This window comes from Erythrolamprus reginae, chromosome 6 (genome assembly GCF_031021105.1).
Source record: "Erythrolamprus reginae isolate rEryReg1 chromosome 6, rEryReg1.hap1, whole genome shotgun sequence".
Classification (NCBI taxonomy): Eukaryota; Metazoa; Chordata; class Lepidosauria; order Squamata; family Dipsadidae; genus Erythrolamprus; species Erythrolamprus reginae.
Window position 1 is genome coordinate 96,728,662 of NC_091955.1, and position 20,465 is coordinate 96,749,126.

Sequence of the window (20,465 nt, forward strand, 5' to 3'; positions counted from 1 at the left end):
ATTATTAGTGGTTTCCTTAAAGTACAGGCAATCCTTGACTTACAACAGTTCATTTAGCAGCTGAAGTTACTACAGCACTTCAAAAAATGGTTTATAACCATTTTTCACACTTAATGACCATTGTAGCACCCCTTGGTTGCATGAGCAAAGTTCACAGACACTGAGCAACTGACATTTAAGACACGTGATTCCCTTTTGCGAACTTCTGATGAGCAAAATCAATGGGGAAGCCAGATTCACTTAACAATCGTGTTACTAAGTACAGTGATTCGCTTAACAACTGAAGGTCATAAAACGGGGCAAAACTCACTTCACTGTCTTGCTTAGCAACAAAACGTTTGGGCTCAATTGCGGTTATATTGCCTATATTGTCATTTTTTCTTGTTTACTAAAATAAGTCTATACAGTGTTCCCTCGATTTTCGCGGGTTGGAACTTCGCGAAAAGTCTATACCACGGTTTTTCAAAAATATTAATTAAAAAATACTTCACGGATTTTTCCCCTATACCACGGTTTTCCCCACCCGATGACGTCATATGTCATCGCCAAACTTTCGTCTGCTTTTAATAAATATTTTTAAAAATAAACTTTAATAAATAAACATGGTGAGTAATAATCTAAATGGTTGCTAAGGGAATGGAAAATTGCAATTTAGTTTAAAGTGTTAAGGGAAGGCTTGTGATACTGTTCATAGCCAAAAATAGTGTATTTACTTCCGCATCTCTACTTTGCGGAAATTCAACTTTCGTGGGCGGTCTCGGAACGCATCCCCCGCGAAAAGCGAGGGAACCCTGTATATCATTTTCTGACAGGCTGTGCTTACAAATAAGTCTTGGGAAAGACATTTTTTTTCTTTAAGAATAAAGCCTAAATACAGCTCCTAGTTGTTGGCTTTCTATCTTGAAACCTCAAACGATCTAATAAAACATTATATTTACACTTCAACTTTGTGTTATGTTTGCTTCTCTTGTGTATTAATGAGAGCCCAGGGCTGACCTTGGTCTGAAAGGGCTTCTGGTGCCAGTCCACCCTTGCCTCCATTAACTGGACACCAAGAAACGCTGCCGTGCTCTATCCCAAAAGCCTGAAAAAGCATTCAAACTCCTGTATGAACGAGTCAACACTGGCTGAAGTTTTATTACTTCCAAACACTTTTTACAAGTTAAAAAAAATACATTCAGGAAATTAAGTTAACAATGAACAATGCCTTAAAAACGTTGCTATCAGCTTTTGCATTTTATACTTCTTAAAAATTGGCCTGCTCCCACTTTGGTACTAGATAACTCAAAGCAAAAACACTGCACTGGGGCCACCGCAGAGTAATCAACCTGCAACTTGTGGCCTTTAACAATAAAAGGCAACACTTTTTTTTTTGTCTACTTGGGAGAAACCACAGAAAAGTCTGACTGGGGTTCAGAGCAGGTGGGGAGCGCCTCGAAGCAACCAAAAAAGCCACATCAGCACCAGAAGGCTCCTGCATCTCTTAATCCAAAATAGCAAATTTGGGGGAGGGGTTCTCTCGTGGCTACCCTGATAACCTCTGCAAAGGAGGCCCTGCCAAATAAAGTCCCTTTAGAGCGTGCAAAAACTTATCTGTTTTCCGTTTTATATTTTAGAGTAGCCAGGATGCTTGTCATGTCACTGGGCTCCAAGTTCAGGCTCTCTGGGGAAATTTGCAGTGATGACCAACCCTTTAGGACGGGGATCTGCAACCATGGAAACTTTGAAGAGTTATGGACTTAAATCTTAAAATTGCCAAGGTTGGAGACCCCTCCTTTAGGATATTACAATTCTGGTACCTAGCCGACCCTTGACCCACTGATCAAACAGACAAGACAGGTCTATAATTTTTCATATTAACGCTCGGGGATTCTCTACCGTGATACTTACCTTTATCTGTTAAGATACAGAGTCCCCAAATATTAATGTGAAAATGAGATATTCAAAAAAACATTTTTTTTAAAAACAAACCAACTTGTGGACAACCCACAACACAAAAAAATAGGCCGTTCGGTTTTTTGAATGAACATAGAAACGAGAAATACAAGGGAAGGGAGCTCAATAACATAGACACAAAGCGGCAGATGTTGGCTTGCAGCAGCTCGGCGTGGTGTGTAGAAGGAATACTTTTACGACAGTGTTTCCCAACCTTGGCTACTTGAAGGTATCTGGACTTCAAGTCCCAGAATTCCCCAGCCAGCATTCGCTGGCTGTGGAATTCTGGGAGTTGAAGTCCAGATACCTTCAAGTGGCCAAGGTTTTGAAACACTGTTCTACGAGTAATACCACACGAGGTTCAAAATCAGATTCAGGGAAGAAATGCAGGCCAAATGAGGTGATGCACCGTGTCAAAAACAGTGTTTGCAAGGCCGGGAGGGCCTTGAAAGTGTTGAGTTGGACACCCACAACCAAGGTCACAACCTTGGAGGTCTCAGCAATTGCGCTGATATTGTGATTCTATGCCCTGTGTGTTTCCCCAGGAGCCTGTCTCTGAATAGGCCAAGGCTCTTGGTCAACCAATCTGATCACCAAGCAATACAGGGAAGGATGCTTCGCGCATCAACTCTGCTTTCAAAGGCCTTTGCAAGGACTAAGAAGGATCTTTAAACCTTCCGGAGTGGACGGTTCCCCACATGTTTTGCCCGAGATCAGCTATCAAGGGTTTCTCCTGCACATAAGATTTCCAATTTGACATTTTAGGCCCCAAATGACAAAGACCAAACCAACCCCAACCTCTCACCCCGGAGAGCAAAACAGAACTTTTCCCCCCTTTAAAATCTCATCTTTGGGCAAAGTGAACCCCCCTTAGAGCTAGGCGTGAGCGCATGGGCATTTCCACTGAAGGAGCTGCGGACACATTACTTCCTTATCCTGTCAAAAGTACCAATGAAGGCTGGACCTTTAGTGTGGCCGAGCAACAGCCTAGCAATGGGGGGGGGGGGGGGATGCGACTTCAACTCAAGCCAAGATCTAGCCAGGATTGGTGCCGAAGGACAGAGATCCCTGGTGCAGAACCTTCTGGACAATTACTCAAATAATTGGGTTGAGGAACGTTTCTGGAAATTTGGTCTGGCTCAGGATCGCAACGGAGCGCACACTTCTCCCGGCCGCCTGAGAAGCGAGGGTGGCCGCGGACTTCTCGGAGGGCCTAGATGCTCAGTGAAAACGTGCCGACCAGCCTCCGCATGTCATCCTGGGTTCCTGAGAAACCTCGGTTGAAAGAAGGGCGTCCCATCAGCCTCGCGTATCGCGTGCACCGAGTCACAACCGCCGAGTTATGACAACGTGCAGGCAAGATGAGGTCTTGGAGCGCCTTTGCAGGAATGGCGTCACGGGACATCTCGGACGCCAGCGCTCGTCACGGAGGCTGCCGCTTGCGCCCGGCATCCGGACACGGCGGCAGTGGGAGGCTGAGGGGAAAGTTTCCCGCAGTAAACACCACGCCGGGTGCCACGGCGGTAGCTCAAAGCAAGGTTTACTTTGTCAGAAGGGCAAGCGCGAGACAATCCGCGGAAGGTCCTCCTGCCCCAGACGGGGCTCCCGCCGTGGGACCCTTCCCCGTTGCCTACTTCTTCTTCTTGCCTTTCTTCTTGGGAGACCCCGGCCACGGGTAGCCACGGAACTCCAGACAGGCGGCGGCGTTGTGGGCAATGTAGTAGAGGTTGAGCATGGCTGCTGGGCTCAGAATATCCACTTCCACGGCGGCCTTCTTGGACTTCTTGCCCCCCTTCCCTTTGCCTTTCCCGGAGCCCTTGCCTTTGCTCTTGCCGCCCTGCGAGGTGGGGGTGGGATGGGGTGTGTGAAAAAAACACACAAAAAAGCCCACCGTGTAAGGCTCTGCCCGTGAACCAGTTTGCTGCATTGATCAAGGAGCTGGCTTGGAAACCAGGAGACTGGGAGTTCTAGTCCCGCCTTAGGCATGAAAGCCAGGTGACCCTGGGCCAATCATAAGACTATGAATTCCACCTTAGCTTTAAAGCAGGCTGAGTGACTCTGGCCCAATCACTGGGAGACTGGGAGTTCTGGTCCCACCTTAGGCATGAAAGCCAGGTAACTCTGGGCCAATCACCAGGAGACTGAGTTCTATTCCTGTCTTAGCCATGAAAGCTGACTGGGTGATTTTAGGGTCAATCACCAGGAGACTGGAAATTCTAGTCCCGCCTTAGGCAGGAAATCTGGTTGGTTGACTCTGGTTCAATCAACACGAGATGGTGAGGTCTAATTCTCCTTTAGGCTGGGTGACTTTGGGACAATCGCCAGGAGACTGTGAGTTCTGTGGGGCCTCTCTAGGAATCTCCTGGGAGGAAACAGGGCCGGAAAAGGCGGGGAGAAGCCTCCGTGGGGCCTCTCTAGGAATCTCCTGGGAGGAAACAGGGCCGGAAAAGGTGGGGAGAAGCCTCCGTGGGGCCTCTCTAGGAATCTCCTGGGAGGAAACAGGGCCGGAAAAGGTGGGGAGAAGCCTCCGTGGGGCCTTTCTAGGAATCTCCTGGGAGGAAACAGGGCCTCCACCCTCCCTGTGGTTTCCCCAGTGGCACACATTCTTGGCTTTTGCATTGATTCCTATGGGGAAAATTGCTTCTTCTTACAAACTTTTCTACTTAAGAACCTGGTCACGGAAAGAATGAAGTTTGTAAGTAGAGGGCCCACTGTAAATCAAAATACAAAATGTCTGAAGTAGTGTGGCGTTTCCTGCCTAAGCAGGGGGTTGGACTAGAAGTCCTCCAAGGTCCCTTCCAACTTTGTTGTTGTTATTATTATTATTATTATTATTATTATTATTATTATTATTATTACGTAAGTGGCCACTTGTGCATCCAGGGATTATTTCATGGCCTGAGAAGGCCTCTCCCAAGGTGTCATAGAAATCAGACTAGCTTGGAGTGAGGTTGCCCAGCATATCTCACTCAACAACCGTGGCCAGGCAGGTCATAAAACAAGGCCAACTCACTTAACGATCATCTCGCTTAGGAATGGAAAATTATTTGACCTCAGCTGTGGTCGTGAGCTGTGTGCCGGGGTCTCCCTCCCTCTGGAGCCAGGCAGGACAAACCTAATCTACCTGTTGCACAGGTGAAGCCCTGGGAGGTATACGTTACCATCGTATCATCCTTTTATGCAGGCGAGCTGATACACATCGTGTCCCCTTTCAAAGGCCGACGTCTCCCTGGATCGGATTCCAAACTCTGTTATCTGCAAAGTGAAGAAGGGAAAATAAATTTTTAAAAGGCCTTTGCGTCATTTAAAGATAACACTATTACATCTCTGTGCAGGTATCAACCCAGCGCTGATCAATTCCTTTTCCCACCAGTCGATCAAATCTTGATTATAGCGTTCAAAAGCCAGCAGCACGAGAATGGCTGTATTTCTTTTGGTTTGTTCAATGCATTCGGGTTGAAAAGGCTGAAAAAGTTGCGTTATGATGATTAAGATGTATTTATTCTGGCACTTTACGGTATTTGTTTTTTGTGTTTATTGTCACATATAAATGTTGAACTCAATAAGTTGTAATTTAGAAGATTGGCGGCAGAAAAAGACCTCCTGGTCCATCTAGTCTGCCCTTCTACTATTTCCTGTATTTTATCTTAGGATGGAGAGATGTTTATCCCAGGCATGTTTACATTCAGTGACTGTGGATTGACCAACCACGTCTGCAGGAAGTTTGTTCCAAGCATCTACTACTCCTTCAGTCAAATAATATTTTCTCACGTTCCCCCAACTAACCTCAGATTGTGCCCCCTTGTTCTTGAAAAGAAAAAAGGAAGAAATTCACACAAACATAAAATCAGATGACTCAAGGTTTTAAACAAAAAATTTGGTCCCAAGTTGAAACCCTGTACAAATATAACCAAGAACACAACTAACGCACATGCATTTTTTCACAATTTTAAGGTTTTTTTCACAATTGCATATCAAAATTTTGAATTTGATTTATCCAAAACAAGATATAAAATGAACAGTGTTGTGACATATCAATTGAAAGCTGGCACCGTTCTGAGAAAAATGATGCCTGTCCCACCTCTTTATCTCAATCCTAGCCCGAGATATGATAAAATTCACGCTTTTTCAAAACTTTAGAAGTCTAAAAAATTAACTGATGAAGAAAAAAAATTCAAACCTTTTAATTTGTAATTAACTAAAGTAGTACTCCAAAAAATTAAAATTAAAAAAATCTAAAAACGTTAGGTTAAAAAAACCATTCATGTTTGGATCACTAGATATGGAATGACCCTAAAGGAAGTTTTTATAAATTGGGGACTATCCAAATGCAATTAGACCCTCTCAACCACTAAAAGGCGGGTTGTAGAGCCCTAGGAAGCAGTATGTAAGTCTAAAATGCTACTGCTAGTAACCGAAAAGGATCCCGGGAGGGGTGGGATTTCTGTGCAGGGCAGCAGTATAAAAGTCTTGTAATTATTGTTAAATTTAATAATTTAATTAAATTTAACAATAATTATGGTTGCATTTTCCTATCTTCTTTTTGTTTTATTTTTTCCTTGTAAACCAGGGGTCCCCAAACTTGGCAACTTCAAGACTCGTGGACTTCAACTCCCAGAATTCTCCAGTCAAATTTCTCAGCCAAGTCTACCCTGAGGGGTTGTTGTATTGTGGAAAATAGGAAGAGGAGGGAGGGGGGAAGGAATGCATCAAAAGAGGGAAGGAAAAGAGGAAACGAGGAAGGCATGAAAGGAAATGAGGAAAGGAAGGAAAAGGGAGTGAGGGAAGGAAAAATTTTAAAAGGTGAAAGGAAAATGGAGTGAAGGAATTAAATGGAAGGAAGGAAAACAGAGAGCCCTCTGGAAAAATTGGAAAAAAGGAAAAGAAATGGAAGGGGATAGAGAGTGAAGGAAGGATCGAAGGAAGGAAAATTTGAAATGTGGGAAAGTGATGATAAAAGGAAGGAAATAGGGAATGAATTAAGGAAGGAAAAGGGAGTGAGGGAAGGAAAAATTGGAAAAAAGGAAAAGACAAAAGGAAGGAAGGAAAATGTGAAAGGAAGAAAAAATAAGGAAGGAAGAATGAAAGGAAGAAAAATTGGAAAGGAGAAATGAAAGGAAGGAAGAAAATAAGAAGGAAGGATGGAAGAAAGGAAGAAAAATTGGAAAGAATGGAAGGAAAAGAGAAAAGGAAAGAAAACAAAGGATGGAAGGAAGGAAAATTAGAAAAGAGGGAAGGAAGGGACGAAAGGAAAGAAAAAAGGCTGGAAGAAGGAAGAAAAATTGGAAAAGAGAAGAAAAAGATAAAAGAAAATTAGAAGGAAGGATAGATGGATGGAAGGGAAAAGAAATTGGAAAGGAGGGAAAGAAAAGATGAAAAAGAAAATAAGAAGGATGGATGGATGGAAGGGAAAATGGAAAGGAGGAGAGGAAAAGACAACGAAGGCAATAGAGTGAAGGAAGGATGGAAAGAAAGCAAATTGGAAAGGAAGGAAGGAAATAAGGAAGGATGGAAGGAAAATTGCAAAGGAGGAAAGGAAAAGACGAAAAGAAGGAAATAAGGAGGGAAGGAAGGAAGGAAAAAAATAAGGAGGGAAGGATGGAAAGAAGGAAGGGAAATTGGAAAGGAAGGAAGAAAAAAAAGACGAAAGGAAGGAAACGGAGTGAAGGAAAGAAGGAAATAAGAAGGAGGGAGGGGGGAAGAAACCAAGTGACCTACATTCAGACAACTCACTAAGCCCACGTCCAAAGCCGGGACTTCCCCGGAGGACCAACCGCCCGGCTGAGCCTGAAGAAGAGCCCGGGCGACCAGGCTCCCGCTTGTCCCGTCCCGCTTCGGCTCCTCCTGCCCCCTCTAACCTGCTCGGCGCCACCACCAGCCCGCGTCTCCCCGTCCCCACGTGCCGCTCAAGACACGCGTCTCCCTCCCCGAAGCGCCACAACGGCCGCAACGACCGCCCTCGGTGGGCGGAGCTTCTGTTTGTCTCGAGGCTGCTGCTGCGGTTGCCATGGGGAAAGGGGCAGCCCCGACTCTCAGTGGCTAGGCAACGAGTCGAGGGAGGGAGAGAAGGCCTGCGCCTGCGCAGTCAAAACAATGGTTTGAAGCGAGAGCAGGCAAAGTTGGCTCTTCTAGGACTTGTGGACTTCAACTCCCAGAATTCCTGAGCCAGTCATGCTAGCTCAGGAATTCTGGGAGTTGAAGTCCACATGTCCTAGAAGAGCCAACTTTGACTACCCCTGGCTTTGAAGGGTCTTTTGTTTACAGGTGGGCCCAAGCCTGCCCAGGTGAAGATTTGTGGACTTCAACTCCAAGAATTCCCTGGTCAAGATATGTAACAACCCACAACACTGGCAGGACAAGTTGTGTGTGTGTTTGTGTGTATATATCCACACTATACACACGCATATATCCCCACAGGCATACTGTATTTTATTATTATTTATTAAATTTATATGCCGCCTCTCTCCAAAGACTCGGGGTGGCGGTATATAAACAGCAATCCCTGCTCCCCTCTGGCACTGATGATGTAACCTAGTTTGGTCATGAAACGTTTGCAAAACCCCCACCAAGCTCACTAAGTATTTTATTTATTTTTATCAAGTACGTATTGGTAGTATACAAAAATATAACAATACATGATACTAGTAAAAGAGAAACATTATGACGAGGCAGAAGGCATGCTGGTGTACTTTTGCACGCCCCTTAGTAACTTCTTAGGAATCGGGAGAGGTCGAGAGTGGACAGTCTACGGGTAAAGTTCTGGGGGATGATGCTACAGAGTCAGGTAGTGAGTTCCATGCATCAATTACTCAGTTACTAAAGTTGTATTTCCTGCAGTCGGGTTTGGAGCGGTTTACTATAAGTTTGTATCTGTTGTGTGCTTGTGTTGTTGTGGTTGAAGCTGAAGTAGTTGTTGATAGGAAGGACATTGCAGCAGATGATTTTATGGGCTATGCTTAGGTCGTGTTTAAGCCTAGGACTGTAAGTCTAATTGCGTAGGGGATTCTGTTGCGAGTGGAGGAGTGGAGGGCTTTTCTAGTAAAGTATTTCTGGACATTTTCTAGATTATTACCTGTACTGTATTCTCATTTTTTTCTTCCTTTCTGTGTGATATTCCAGAAAGCTCGCATGCTATGATGGGGCAGTCAGAACTGGACCTATTGCATGCATAAAGATGGAAAATAAATCTTCTTAGCTGTATTTTCCAAAAATAAAAAATAAATAGCAAATCCCCTACACTTCTCAGCAGTAATTTTCTTAAAAACAAAGTTTTTTATATGCTGCTATAGAGGGGGCTTCTTCTGCACATGATCCTATCTCCTAAATATAATAATTTTCCCAGAAGTAATGGCTTTTTAAAGGTAAGATTATCTTTATTTAATTAAAAACCACATTTACAGAGGCTGGGCAAGGTAGGAAGTTTGACTGATCTTATAATCTGAATTTCAATATGGTTTAGCTGTTTTATGCAGAGAGAGTTGCCATCTGGCACTATTAATTTTATAGCTTTTTTAAAAAAAACCTATGTTAACGCAGAAGTGGAAAAGAAAAAATTGAGGAAAGGAAGGAAGGAAGGAGGGAGGGAAGAAGGAATGAATGAAAAATGAATTTATCTTCATTTATTTTTTACTAAAAAATATGCTTGTACTATAGTAGTAGTTACAGTTGAGGTTAATACATCCCTGTTTTAGATCCATTTAATTCACAACACATTAAATTAACCGTTCAAACATGTCCAGAAAGCTTTTCCGGTAGTTTAAAATGCTTTCCCATTGTTATGGTGAAAATACTGGTTCTCTGGCTGCGGTGGGTAACAATTATTTAAATATCATGAAATAATCTAAAGAATAAAACTGTTATTTTAAGAAGTAGATTTTTATTCTTACTTACATCTCGTGCTTAGTACAGTACAGACGCTTACTTAAAAAATAATTTGTGAATGCAATAGGAAATCCAACATTTTCACTCCGCAGGAAGAAGAGAGAACTCAGGGATTTGAACGTGTCCCTGATAAGCAACTATGAACACAACTATTGTGCGATGCCATGGAGCAAATATTTCGTATGTTGCTACAATTTTAAAAATCACATATTTTCCATTTCCGAAGAAGCTAAGGGCAGATCCTAAAACATGTGCTCTGAAATAGAATTTCAAACAAACTGATGCATGATTATTATTATTATTATTTTGTCTTTATGCAAACACTTTCCCAGAATGGATAAAGTGCACACATCTGGCTTTCAAGTCATCTAGGTCAGTGTTTCCCAACCTTGGCAACTTGAAGATATTTGGACTTCAACTCCCAGAATTCCCCAGCAAGGGAATTCTGGGAGTTGAAGTCCAAATATCTTCAAGTTGCCAAGGTTGGGAAACACTGATCTAGGTGAACTGGGAAATTTTAAGGCCACCTATTTACTGGGTTGCTTAATATATTCATCACCGTACCTACTTCCTTCTTTAGACAGGATGTAGCATATTTGATGTTCTTATTTTGTGTGTGCTTGAAAAATATGTCCAGCTTTTGAACAAAATGCCCTTTCCGATGAGTCAGAATTAAGAAAACCTAAAATCCTCTTATTTGTATTGTAGAGAGAAATCGGTACCATGTTACTAAGGCTGCTGATAAAAGTGTCTCATGCGCATCTAACCACACGCAGCCATACATTCAAGTGTCAGAATACAAGCGTGGTTAACTCTCTCGTCTTGTGCTCACAAGCCAAGCTTTGCTACCCGTGTTCATGGCATAAAAACACATACACACATAAAGCATGAAGCAATTTATGGGGGGAACCCGTGTTATTGCCGCCGGGAGAGGAGGTTTAGGGACGTGCAAAATATCCTTGACACGTGAACACGCAAGCAACAGGGCTGACATGCTTCAAACATTGTCACTTCGCAAGAATAAAAGAGAGGGCGTCTGTAGGGAGGGATCTAAATGCATTCCTGATAAGCCACTATCAACACAACTATTGCGCGGTGCCCTAATAGTAAATATTTTGCATGCTGCTACAATTTTTAAAACCATGTGCGTTTTCCTTTTTTCAAACCAGGTAAGAGCAGTTCCTGAACGTTTGATGCATTTTTTAAAAAAATTGAAAATGCATTGACCCTCCTGCAAAACATCAATTTAATGCAGCGTTGCAAAACTTGGGGAAAAATATGCACGGGGAACTGTGAATAAAAGATGGAAGAAAATTGCAGAGTGTTTTTACATATTTTTTGGTATATAATCTGCATATCTCCGATATATACCACTCCAAAAAAAAAAGGGAACACTTAAACAACAGAATATAACTCCAAGTAAATCAAACGTCTGTGAAATCAAACTGTCCACTAAGGAAGCAACGCTGATTGACAATCAATTTCATTTTATTGTCAGCACATTCAACTTTGTACAGAATGAAGTATTCAATGAGAATATTTTATTCATTCATATCTAGGATGTGTTATTTGAGTGTTCCCTTTATTTTTTTTTTGAGCAGTGTATTTTTACGAATCAAGAGATATGCAAATGCCCCCTAATTCATCCTTACATCCTGAAAAAGTAGTCTAGTTAGAGATTATCCTAATAAATGGTTATGAAATAGAATTAGGGGGTATTTTGCTGAAAAGTTTGATGGAATCAGCAAGATTGTAAGTGAGAGAAATTACTTTGGATGTCACCTGACTTACAGGTATATGTTTGTCCAGGTAACTCATTCATAGAAAATATTTATAATAGCAATCAAAATCTTGGAGATATATACTGCTCAAAAAAGAAAGGGAACGCTTAAACAACAGAATATAACTCCAAGTAAATCCAACTTCTGTGAAATCAAATTGTCCACTTAGGAAGCAATGCTGATTGACAATCAATTTCACCTGCTGTTGTGCACATTCAACGTATTCAATGAGAATATTTCATTCATTCAGATCTAGGATGTGTTGTTTGAGTGTTCCCCCTTTTTTTGAGCAGTATATATGATGCACAGCAGGGGTTTCCAATCTTGGACACTAAGACTTCAACTCCCAGAAGCCCCTTCCCAGAATTCTCCAGCTGGCTTGGGAATTTTGGGAATTGAAGTCCACGGATCTTAAAGCAGCCAAAGTTGCGCACTGCTGATGTATAGATTCCTCTTGATTCAAAGCCACCATTATAAGATCTTTAAATATATATCATGTAGCCTGGATCAGGGAAATGACGGGAATAATAATACAGTGTTCCCTCGATTTTCGCGGGTTTGAACTTCGCGAAAAGTCTATACCACGGTTTTTCAAAAATATTAATTAAAAAATACTTTGCGGGTTTTTTCTCTATACCATGGTTTTTCCCGCCCGATGACATCATATGTCATCGCCAAACTTTCATCTGCCTTTAATAAATATTTTTTTAATAAAGTTTAATAAATAAACATGGTGAGCAATAATCTAAATGGTTGCTAAGGGAATGGAAAATTGCAGTTTAGGGGTTTAAAGTGTTAAGGGAAGGCTTGGGATACTGTTCATAGCCAAAAATAGCACATTTACCTCCGCATCTCTACTTCGCAGAAATTCAACTTTCACGGGCGGTCTCATAACGCATCCCCCGTGAAAATTGAGGGAACACTGTCATAATAATAATAATAATAATAATAATAATAATAGTAATAATAGTAATAGTAATAATAATAATAATAATAATAATAATAATAATAATAAATTTCTCTTTGCTTACAAGCGCATAACATTGAGGGGAAAGGAGAAGACGCTTGTAAAGATCTTTTTTTTACAACCTCTAGCAGTTACTTCTCTGCAGAAAGCCACACACAAAGAAAACCCTTTCCTCTTTTCCCCCAAACATAGCACTTGTCACCTGAAGCACCGAGTTCGAATCCCGCTTCCCCATCACTGGTAACCCAGCAGTTCTTCCCAGCGAATGGGCTGAGAAAACACTTCTCTCTCTAGCCAGAGTTCGTACGAGTAGCAGAAGTCTTCCGGAAGTTCCAATTGTTGTCCCAGCACACTCTGGAGGCAGTTGTCAACTGGAGAAAATTCGGCGTCCTGGATCTTGTCGTACCTCCGGCTATTAAAGGACTCGATGTGGGCTCGCAAACTGCATTCTTCGGCTTGGAAGTCCCAAGGACGAGCATCAATATCTAGGGGACGGAAACACACGGGGAAAGTGAGGCAGGGTTTCGTGCACTAAAGAGTGACCAAGGGTCCTGAAAACTGGGCGTCACAGGAAGTAGAGCAGGATTGGCTTTGCCGTGAAGGTGCCTGGCTAAAAAGCAGGAGACGGCGAGTTCTAGCACAGCTTTGGGCATGAGAGCTGGTTGGGTGAGTTTGGGCCAATTACCCGAAGACGGTGAGTTTTAGTCTCACCCCTGGCACCCAAGCTGGCTCGGTGACTTTGGGCCAATTGCCAGGAGATGGCGAGTTCTAGTTCTCCTTGTTTTGACTATTCTCCAAACCAAGGACTTAGAAAGAACGTACAGTGATACCTCGTCTTACGAACTTAATTGGTTCCGGGACAAGGTTCGTAAGGTGAAAGGCTCGTAAGACGAAACAATGTTTCCCATAGGAATCAATGGAAAAGCGATTAATGCGTGCAAGCCCAAAATCCACCCCTTTTGCCAGACGAAGTGCCTGTTTTTGTGCTGCTGGGATTCCCCTCAGGCTCCCCTCCATGGGAAACCCCACCTCCGGACTTCCGTGTTTTTGTGATGCTGCAGGGGAATCCCAGCATTGCAAAAACGGGCGCTTCGCTGGCAACGGAAGTCCGGAGGTGGGGTTTCCCCGGGAAATCGCAGCATCGCAAAAACACCGAAGTCCTCAAAACCCCACCTCCGGACTTCCGTTGCCAGCGAAGCGCCCAGTTTTGCGATGCTGGGATTCCCCTGGAGCATCGCAAAAACACGAAAGTCCAGAGGTGGGGTCTCCCATGGAGGGGAGCCTCAGGGGAATCCCAGCAACACAAAAACGGGTGCTTCGCTGTCAACAGATGTCCAGATGTTCACCCATAAGGTGAAAATAGTTTGGAAGAAGAGGCAAAAAAATCTTAAACTCCGGGTTCGTATCTCGAAGAGTTTGTATGACAAGGGGTTCGTAAATTGAGGTATCACTCTAGTTCCAAATTTCAGACTACTAATGGTAGTCCTTGTTTTGTGACCACAAAGAGACCTTATGCCAGTGATGGCGAACCTATGGCATGGATGCCAGATGTGACATGTGAAACTATATCTACTGGCATGCGAGCCTTTGTCCTAGCTCAGCTACAATGTGCATGTGTGTGCCGGCCAGTTGATTTTTTGCTTACACAGAGGCTCTGGGAGGGCGTTTTTGGCTTCCAGAGAGCCTCCAGGGGGATCGGAGAGGGTGTTTTTACCCTCCCCTGCCCCAGGGAAGCCTTTGGAGCCTGGGGGAGGGTGAAACACGAGCCTACTGGGCCCATCAGAAGTTGAGAAACAGGCCTCCAAAGTGCCTCTGGGGGACGAGGGAAGCTGTTTTTGCCCTCCCCAGGGATTGAATTATGGTTGTGGGCACGTGCGCATGCGTGATAGTGCGAGAGAGAGCTCTTTCGGCACCCGAGGCGAAAAAAAGTTTGCCATCACTGACCTAGGCATTTACCCTTTGAGGAGTCTGGGAGGCTTGTGTAAAACACACTCACCGTTGCCGTAGGCCCAGTCATCGTTCATGCGGTGACGGACCTTCTGGTAGATGGCCGAGATGGTCTTCATGTTGCTCTTCCGCCACTGGCGCCCGAGATACTTGGTCTGGATCTTCAGCAGCTTCAGCACGTAGAGCTGCATCATGGCTTGTTTGACCTTCAGTGCCCGTTTCAGGATGGGAGCGGACTTGAAGACCACCAGCATCTGCCCAGATACCAGAAGGGAAGGAAGATGATCAAGTTTCTTTTGATAAAAAGAGAACATCTGTAGCGCGGAGGTTTCACGACCCAACTAGGTAACAACATCAATGCTAGAACGAGAGGAGGAGGAGACCAAATGAATAAGTAAGGTTCTACATTTACATGGTCATGCCACACTAATATTATATATATCAAAATGGGTGAGCAGTGTGATCGGGCGGTAGGAAAAGCAAGTAGGATGCTTGGCTGCATAGCTAGAGGTATAACAAGCAGGAAGAGGGAGATTGTGATCCCGTTATATACAGTGCTGGTGAGACCACATTTGGAATAATACTGTGTTCAGTTCTGGAGACCTCACCTACAAAAAGATATTGACAAAATTGAACGGGTCCAAAGACGGGCTACAAGAATGGTGGAAGGTCTTAAGCATAAAACATATCAGGAAAGACTTCATGAACTCCATCTGTATAGTCTGGAGGACAGAAGGAAAAGGGGGGACATGATCGAAACATTTAAACATGTTAAAGGGTTAAATAAGGTTCAGGAGGGAAGTGTTTTTAATAGGAAAGTGAACACAAGAACAAGGGGACACAATCTGAAGTTAGTTGGGGGAAAGATCAAAAGCAACATGATAAAATATTATTTTACTGAAAGAGTAGTAGATCCTTGGAACAAACTTCCAGCAGACGTGGTTGATAAATCCACAGTCACTGAATTTAAACATGCCTGGGATAAACATATATCCATTGTAAGATAAAATACAGGAAATAGTATAAGGGCAGACTAGATGGACCACGAGGTCTTTTTCTGCCGTCAGTCTTCTATGTTTCTATAGTATTATTTGACAAAGTGATAAAATTAGTGGACCAGGGAAATGCTGTTGATGTGGTTTACTTTCACTTCAGTAAGGCATTTGACAAAGTAAACCATAACCTACTATTAAAGTAGAAAAATGTGGGATGGACAGCAACACCACCAGATAGATTCAAAACTAGCTAACCAACCGCACTCAACATGTAGTGCTCAATGGAACTACATCTACATGGAGGGAAATATGCAGTGGAGGACCCCAAGGCTCTGTTTTAGGACTCTTCAACATCTTCATCAACGACTTGGTCCAGGGGATAGATGGGGAACTCATCAAATTTGCAGATGACACCAAACTGGCAGGAAGACTCCAGAAGAGAGGCACAAAATACAGAAGGATCTTGACAGACTTGAACAATGGGCGCTATCTAACAAAATTAAATTCAATGGTGAAATAAGTCAGGTTCTACATTTAGGCAAGAAAAACAAAACACACAGGTACAATATAGGTGGTACATTGCTCGACGGTAGTAACTGTGAGAGGGATCTTGGAGTCCTAGTGGACAACCATTTAAATAGGAGCCAGCCGTGTGCAGCAGCTGCCAAAAGAGCCAACACAGTCCTAGGCTGCATCAACAGAGGGAAAGAATCAAGATCACGTGAAGAGTTAATACCACTTTATAAGGCCTTGGTACGGCCACATTTTAAATGCTGCATCCAGTTTGTCGCCACGATGCAAAAATAATATTGAGACTCTAGAAAAAGTGCAGAGAAGAGCGACAAAATTGAGTAGGGGACTGGAGACTAAAACATATATTGGGCATGGCTGGTTTAATGAAGAGAAGGACCAGGGGAGACAGGATAGCAGTCTTCCAATATCTCAGGAGCTGCCACAAAGAAGAAGGAGTCAACCTATTCTCCAAAGCACCTGGTGGTAGAACAAGAAGCAATGGGTGGAAACTAAACAAGGAGAGAAGCAACTTGGAACTAAGGAGAAATTTCCTGTCAGTGAGAACAATTAATCTGTGGAACTACTTGCCTCTAGAAGTTGTGTATGCCCCAACACTGGAAGTTTTTAAGAAGATGTTGGACAACCATCTGCCTGGTGTTGGGTTTCCTGCCTAAGCAGGGGGTTGGACTAGAAGACCTCCAAGGTCCCTTCCAACTCTGTTGTTATTTTGATAAACAAATGCCTCCTTCTCCTGACCTACCATGGTCCTCGAATGCTTCCACTTGGTGAGTTTGTTGAGGACCCTCAGGAGGTTGATGCAAGAGAAGAGATTCCTCCAGCAAAACTGGTGGCTGTCTCCCGTCTCCTTCGGCCAAAGGGGGGCAATGAAAAACAACAAATGGCAGCATCCACTGGGACGGAGGGTTTTCCCCCCACAACCAACAGCCTGAGCAGGTGGTTGTACCCGAAAACCTCCAAGGTCCCGTCCAATTCTATTGTTTTGTTAGGCTGCAATTAACCAACGCCCACAAAATGCGCAGGAGGAGGTGACAAAGAACGGAGACTTACGAGACTTTCAGCATTGAGTTCCGGTAACTCATGGATGGTGCTGGTGGGAAAATCCAAGGCGGAAACACTGCAGGGGAATCAAAGGAGAGAGGGGTGGAAGGGAGAGAAAGAAAGAGAGGGGGAAAGAGAGAGAGAAAGAGAGAGGGAGAGAAAGAGAGAGAGAGAAAGGGAGAAAAAGAAAGGGGGGAGGGAGAGAAATAGAGAGAGAGAGAGAGAAAGAGGGGGTAGGAGAAAAAGAGAAAGGGAGTGAGGGAGAGAAAGAGGGAGAGAGAGAAAGAGGGGGTAGGAGAAAAAGAGAAAGGGAGTGAGGGAGAGAAAGAGGGAGAGAGAGAAAGAGGGGGTAGGAGAAAAAGAGAAAGGGAGTGAGGGAGAGAAAGAGGGAGAGAGAGAAAGAGGGGGTAGGAGAAAAAGAGAAAGGGAGTGAGGGAGAGAAAGAGGGAGAGAGAAAGACAAAAAGAGAGAGAGGAGAAAGATAGAGTGAGAAAGAGTGAGAGAGAGGGAGAGAAAGAAAAAATGAGGGAGAGGGGGAGAGAAAGAGAGAAAAAGAGAAAGGGAGGGAGGGAGGGAGAGAGAGAGAGATAAAGAAAGAGGGAGTTAGAGAGAGTGAGAGAGAGAGAAAGAGAAAAAGAGAGAGGGAAAGAGAAAAAAAGAGAAGGGGGGAGGGAGAGAAAGAGAGAGAAAAAGAGAGTGGGAGGGAGGGAGAGAAAGAGAAAAAGAGAGAGAGGAGGAAGATAGAGAAAGAGAAAGTGAGAAAGAGTGAGGGAGAGAAAAAAGAGATAGAGAAGGAGAAAGAGAGAGAAAGTGAGAAAGAGAGAGGGAGGGAGAAAGAAAAAGAAAGAAAGAAAGAAAGAAAAAGAAAGAGAGAGAGAGAGAGTAGAAAAAGACATAAAATAATGCTTCAGTTGCAAGTTTGAAATGGCCTTGTGGGTTGGCAGGCGATGGCAAGATGGGGCGACTGCAGCCGGCACCTGTTTTTGGCAGTGATGTAGGAGAGGATGTTCTGGTTGAAGAACTTCAGGATCAACGGGATGCAGTTGGCGAAGACCAGATGTTGGGCGACATACTCAAACTGGAGGAAACAGAAAGGGGAAACGTTATGGAGAGAAGGAATTTCAAAGACGAGGGGGGGGGTTTGGCCGACTCTGTGGGACCTAACCGGTCGCTGGGATTCGTGTGGCAGAAGATGGTCCCGGAGATATTCTGGTCTGATGCCATGAAGGGTTTTACAGGTCATATATTGTTAAGTTAGTTAAGTGAATCCCTGCTTCCTCCTTCACTTTTGTTTTGGGACGTATCCACCACAAATGAAAGAAGGAGCCTATTTCTTTGTTGCATTTCCAACACATTGGCTTCAAATTTGGATAAATTTTTGCTAGTCTTGAGGGAGCCAAATACCATCTATAAAACAGCGAGACCGCTTTTTGCCGCACGAATCCCAGCAACCGGTTAGGTCCCACAGAGTTGGCCTTCTCCGGGTCCCATCGACGAAACAATGTCGTCTGGCGGGACCCAGGGGAAGAGCCTTCTCTGTGGCGGCCCCGACCCTCTGGAACCAACTCCCCCCAGAGATTAGGACTGCCCCCACCCTCCTTGCCTTTCACAAACTCCTCAAAACCCACCTCTGACGTCAGGCATGGGGGAATTGATTCCCTGGGCCATTTCCACTTTATGTATGGTCTGTATGAGATGTATGATTGTTTTTATGTTAAGGGTTTTAAACTGTTTTAAATATTGGATTTGTACTGTTTTCTTGTTGCGAGCCGCTCCGAGTCCTTGGAGAGGGGCGGCATACAAATCTAATAAATAATAATTAATAATAATAATAATAATAATAATAATAATAATAATAATAATCTTGTAGTAATTTCATTTCAATGCTGCAGATTTCGTCATTGTGTCTTCTCCCAGCCAGCCATGTGAATGCTGTGCCATGGTTTAGGAAGATTTTTGGCTTAGGCTTTGCTGTCATGGAGATTTGAGAGGACCTTGGAAGGTTTAACCTTGGGGCAAGATGTTCTATCTGCGGTCTGATATGGGAGGACGTAGTGATCGACATCATCTGTGCTAGCTGGTATCATGAAAACATATTTTCTTATCTTCTCTCAAGGTTTTCTGTAAACTCTCCAACACCTGCTTATTATAAGTTACTTCATCTTGTAACACTGCACATGTGCCCAATGAAGTAGGAGTAGACATAATAGTTCATTATAAAAGAGCTGACTGAAAACATAAAGCAGACATAAAAAGAACACAAGAACATAATAGGAAGAAGAAGGGTGCACAATCTGAGGTTAGTTGGGGGAAAGATCAGAAGGAACGCGAGAAATTATGATTCTAATGAAAGAGTCGTAGATGCTTGGAACAAAAATCCAGCAGACGTGGTTGGTCAATCCACAGGAACTGAATTTAAACATGCCTGGGATAAACATAGATCCATCCTAAGATAAAATACAGGAAATAGTATAAGGGCAGACTAGATGGATCAGGAGGTGTTTTCTTGCCGTCAATCTTCTAGGTTTCTAGGTTTCTAACATAAGAAGAGCCATGCTGAATGGGGTCAAAGCCCATCGAGTCCACCAATTGTCCATGGGGATCTTGAGCAGAAAAAGAAGGCAAGACCCTCCCTTTCCCTTGACCCCCAACAAATGGGACCCAAGGGAACCCTGCCTGCCTCAACCAACATAGAGGTGGCACTTGGACACCCGTTTCAATAACCACCAACTTGGCATCCATGAATCTGTCTCATCCTGCCTTGAAGCTCTCCAGGCTGACAGCTGTCACGACCTCTTCTGGAAGGGAATTCCATCAACCAAGGGCCCTCTGGGGGAAGAAATATTTCCCTTGATTTGTCCTCGCTTTCTTACCTATGAGCTTTAGGGAGGGGCCCCTCGTCCTAGTATTAATACAAATCTAATAAATAAAAATTGTGTGATAGAGAAAAGCATTTTTCTCTATCCACCTTTTCTATCCCATGCATGATTTTATACACTTCGATCAAGTCACCCCTTAAACGCCGTCTTTCAAGGCTGAAGAGACGAAGGCGTTGCAACCTGGTTTCATAATACACGGGATAGAAGTATTATTTTACTGAAAGAGTAGTAGATGCTTGGAACAAACTTCCAGCAGACGTAGTTGGTCAATCCACAGGAACTGAATTGAAACATGCCTGGGATAAACATATATCCATCCGTCAGGCATGGGGGAACTGAAATATCTTCCCCAGGCCTATACTGTTTATGTATGGTATGTTGTGTGCATGTTTTTAAACTATGGGTTTTTAGCTTTCTAATTGTTGAATTTGTATTATATATTGTTTTCTGTTACTGTTGTGAGCCGCCCCAAGTCTGCGGAGAGGGGCGGCATACAAATTTAATAAAC

General features: G+C 43.6%; 2 protein-coding genes across 3 annotated transcripts in view; both read right to left on the reverse strand.

Annotated features, from left to right (window-relative positions):
- Nucleotides 1-1,109: 1,109 nt before the first annotated feature.
- On the reverse strand, nt 1,110-7,894 carry SMKR1 (small lysine rich protein 1). Of its 2 annotated transcripts, none has more exons than XM_070754913.1 (3): nt 7,794-7,894; nt 5,097-5,190; nt 1,110-3,772 (listed from the first exon to the last, which is right to left on the reverse strand). In XM_070754913.1, exons 2-3 carry the CDS (start codon nt 5,097-5,099, stop codon nt 3,566-3,568), a joined length of 210 nt encoding a protein of 69 aa, XP_070611014.1. In that variant the 5' UTR covers nt 5,100-5,190; nt 7,794-7,894; the 3' UTR covers nt 1,110-3,565. The 2 variants fall into 2 exon arrangements, with proteins under 2 accessions (XP_070611014.1, XP_070611013.1); XM_070754912.1 differs by lacking the exon at nt 7,794-7,894 and adding an exon at nt 7,654-7,787.
- Nucleotides 7,895-12,526: 4,632 nt separating this feature from the next.
- Nucleotides 12,527-20,465, reverse strand: part of STRIP2 (striatin interacting protein 2) — a 29,240-nt gene continuing 21,301 nt past the window's right edge. The window contains 5 exon segments of the mRNA XM_070754914.1: nt 12,527-13,049; nt 14,561-14,765; nt 16,780-16,884; nt 17,088-17,154; nt 18,056-18,156. Of these exon segments, the coding sequence (XP_070611015.1) occupies nt 12,799-13,049; nt 14,561-14,765; nt 16,780-16,884; nt 17,088-17,154; nt 18,056-18,156 (729 nt within the window). The 3' untranslated portion in view covers nt 12,527-12,798.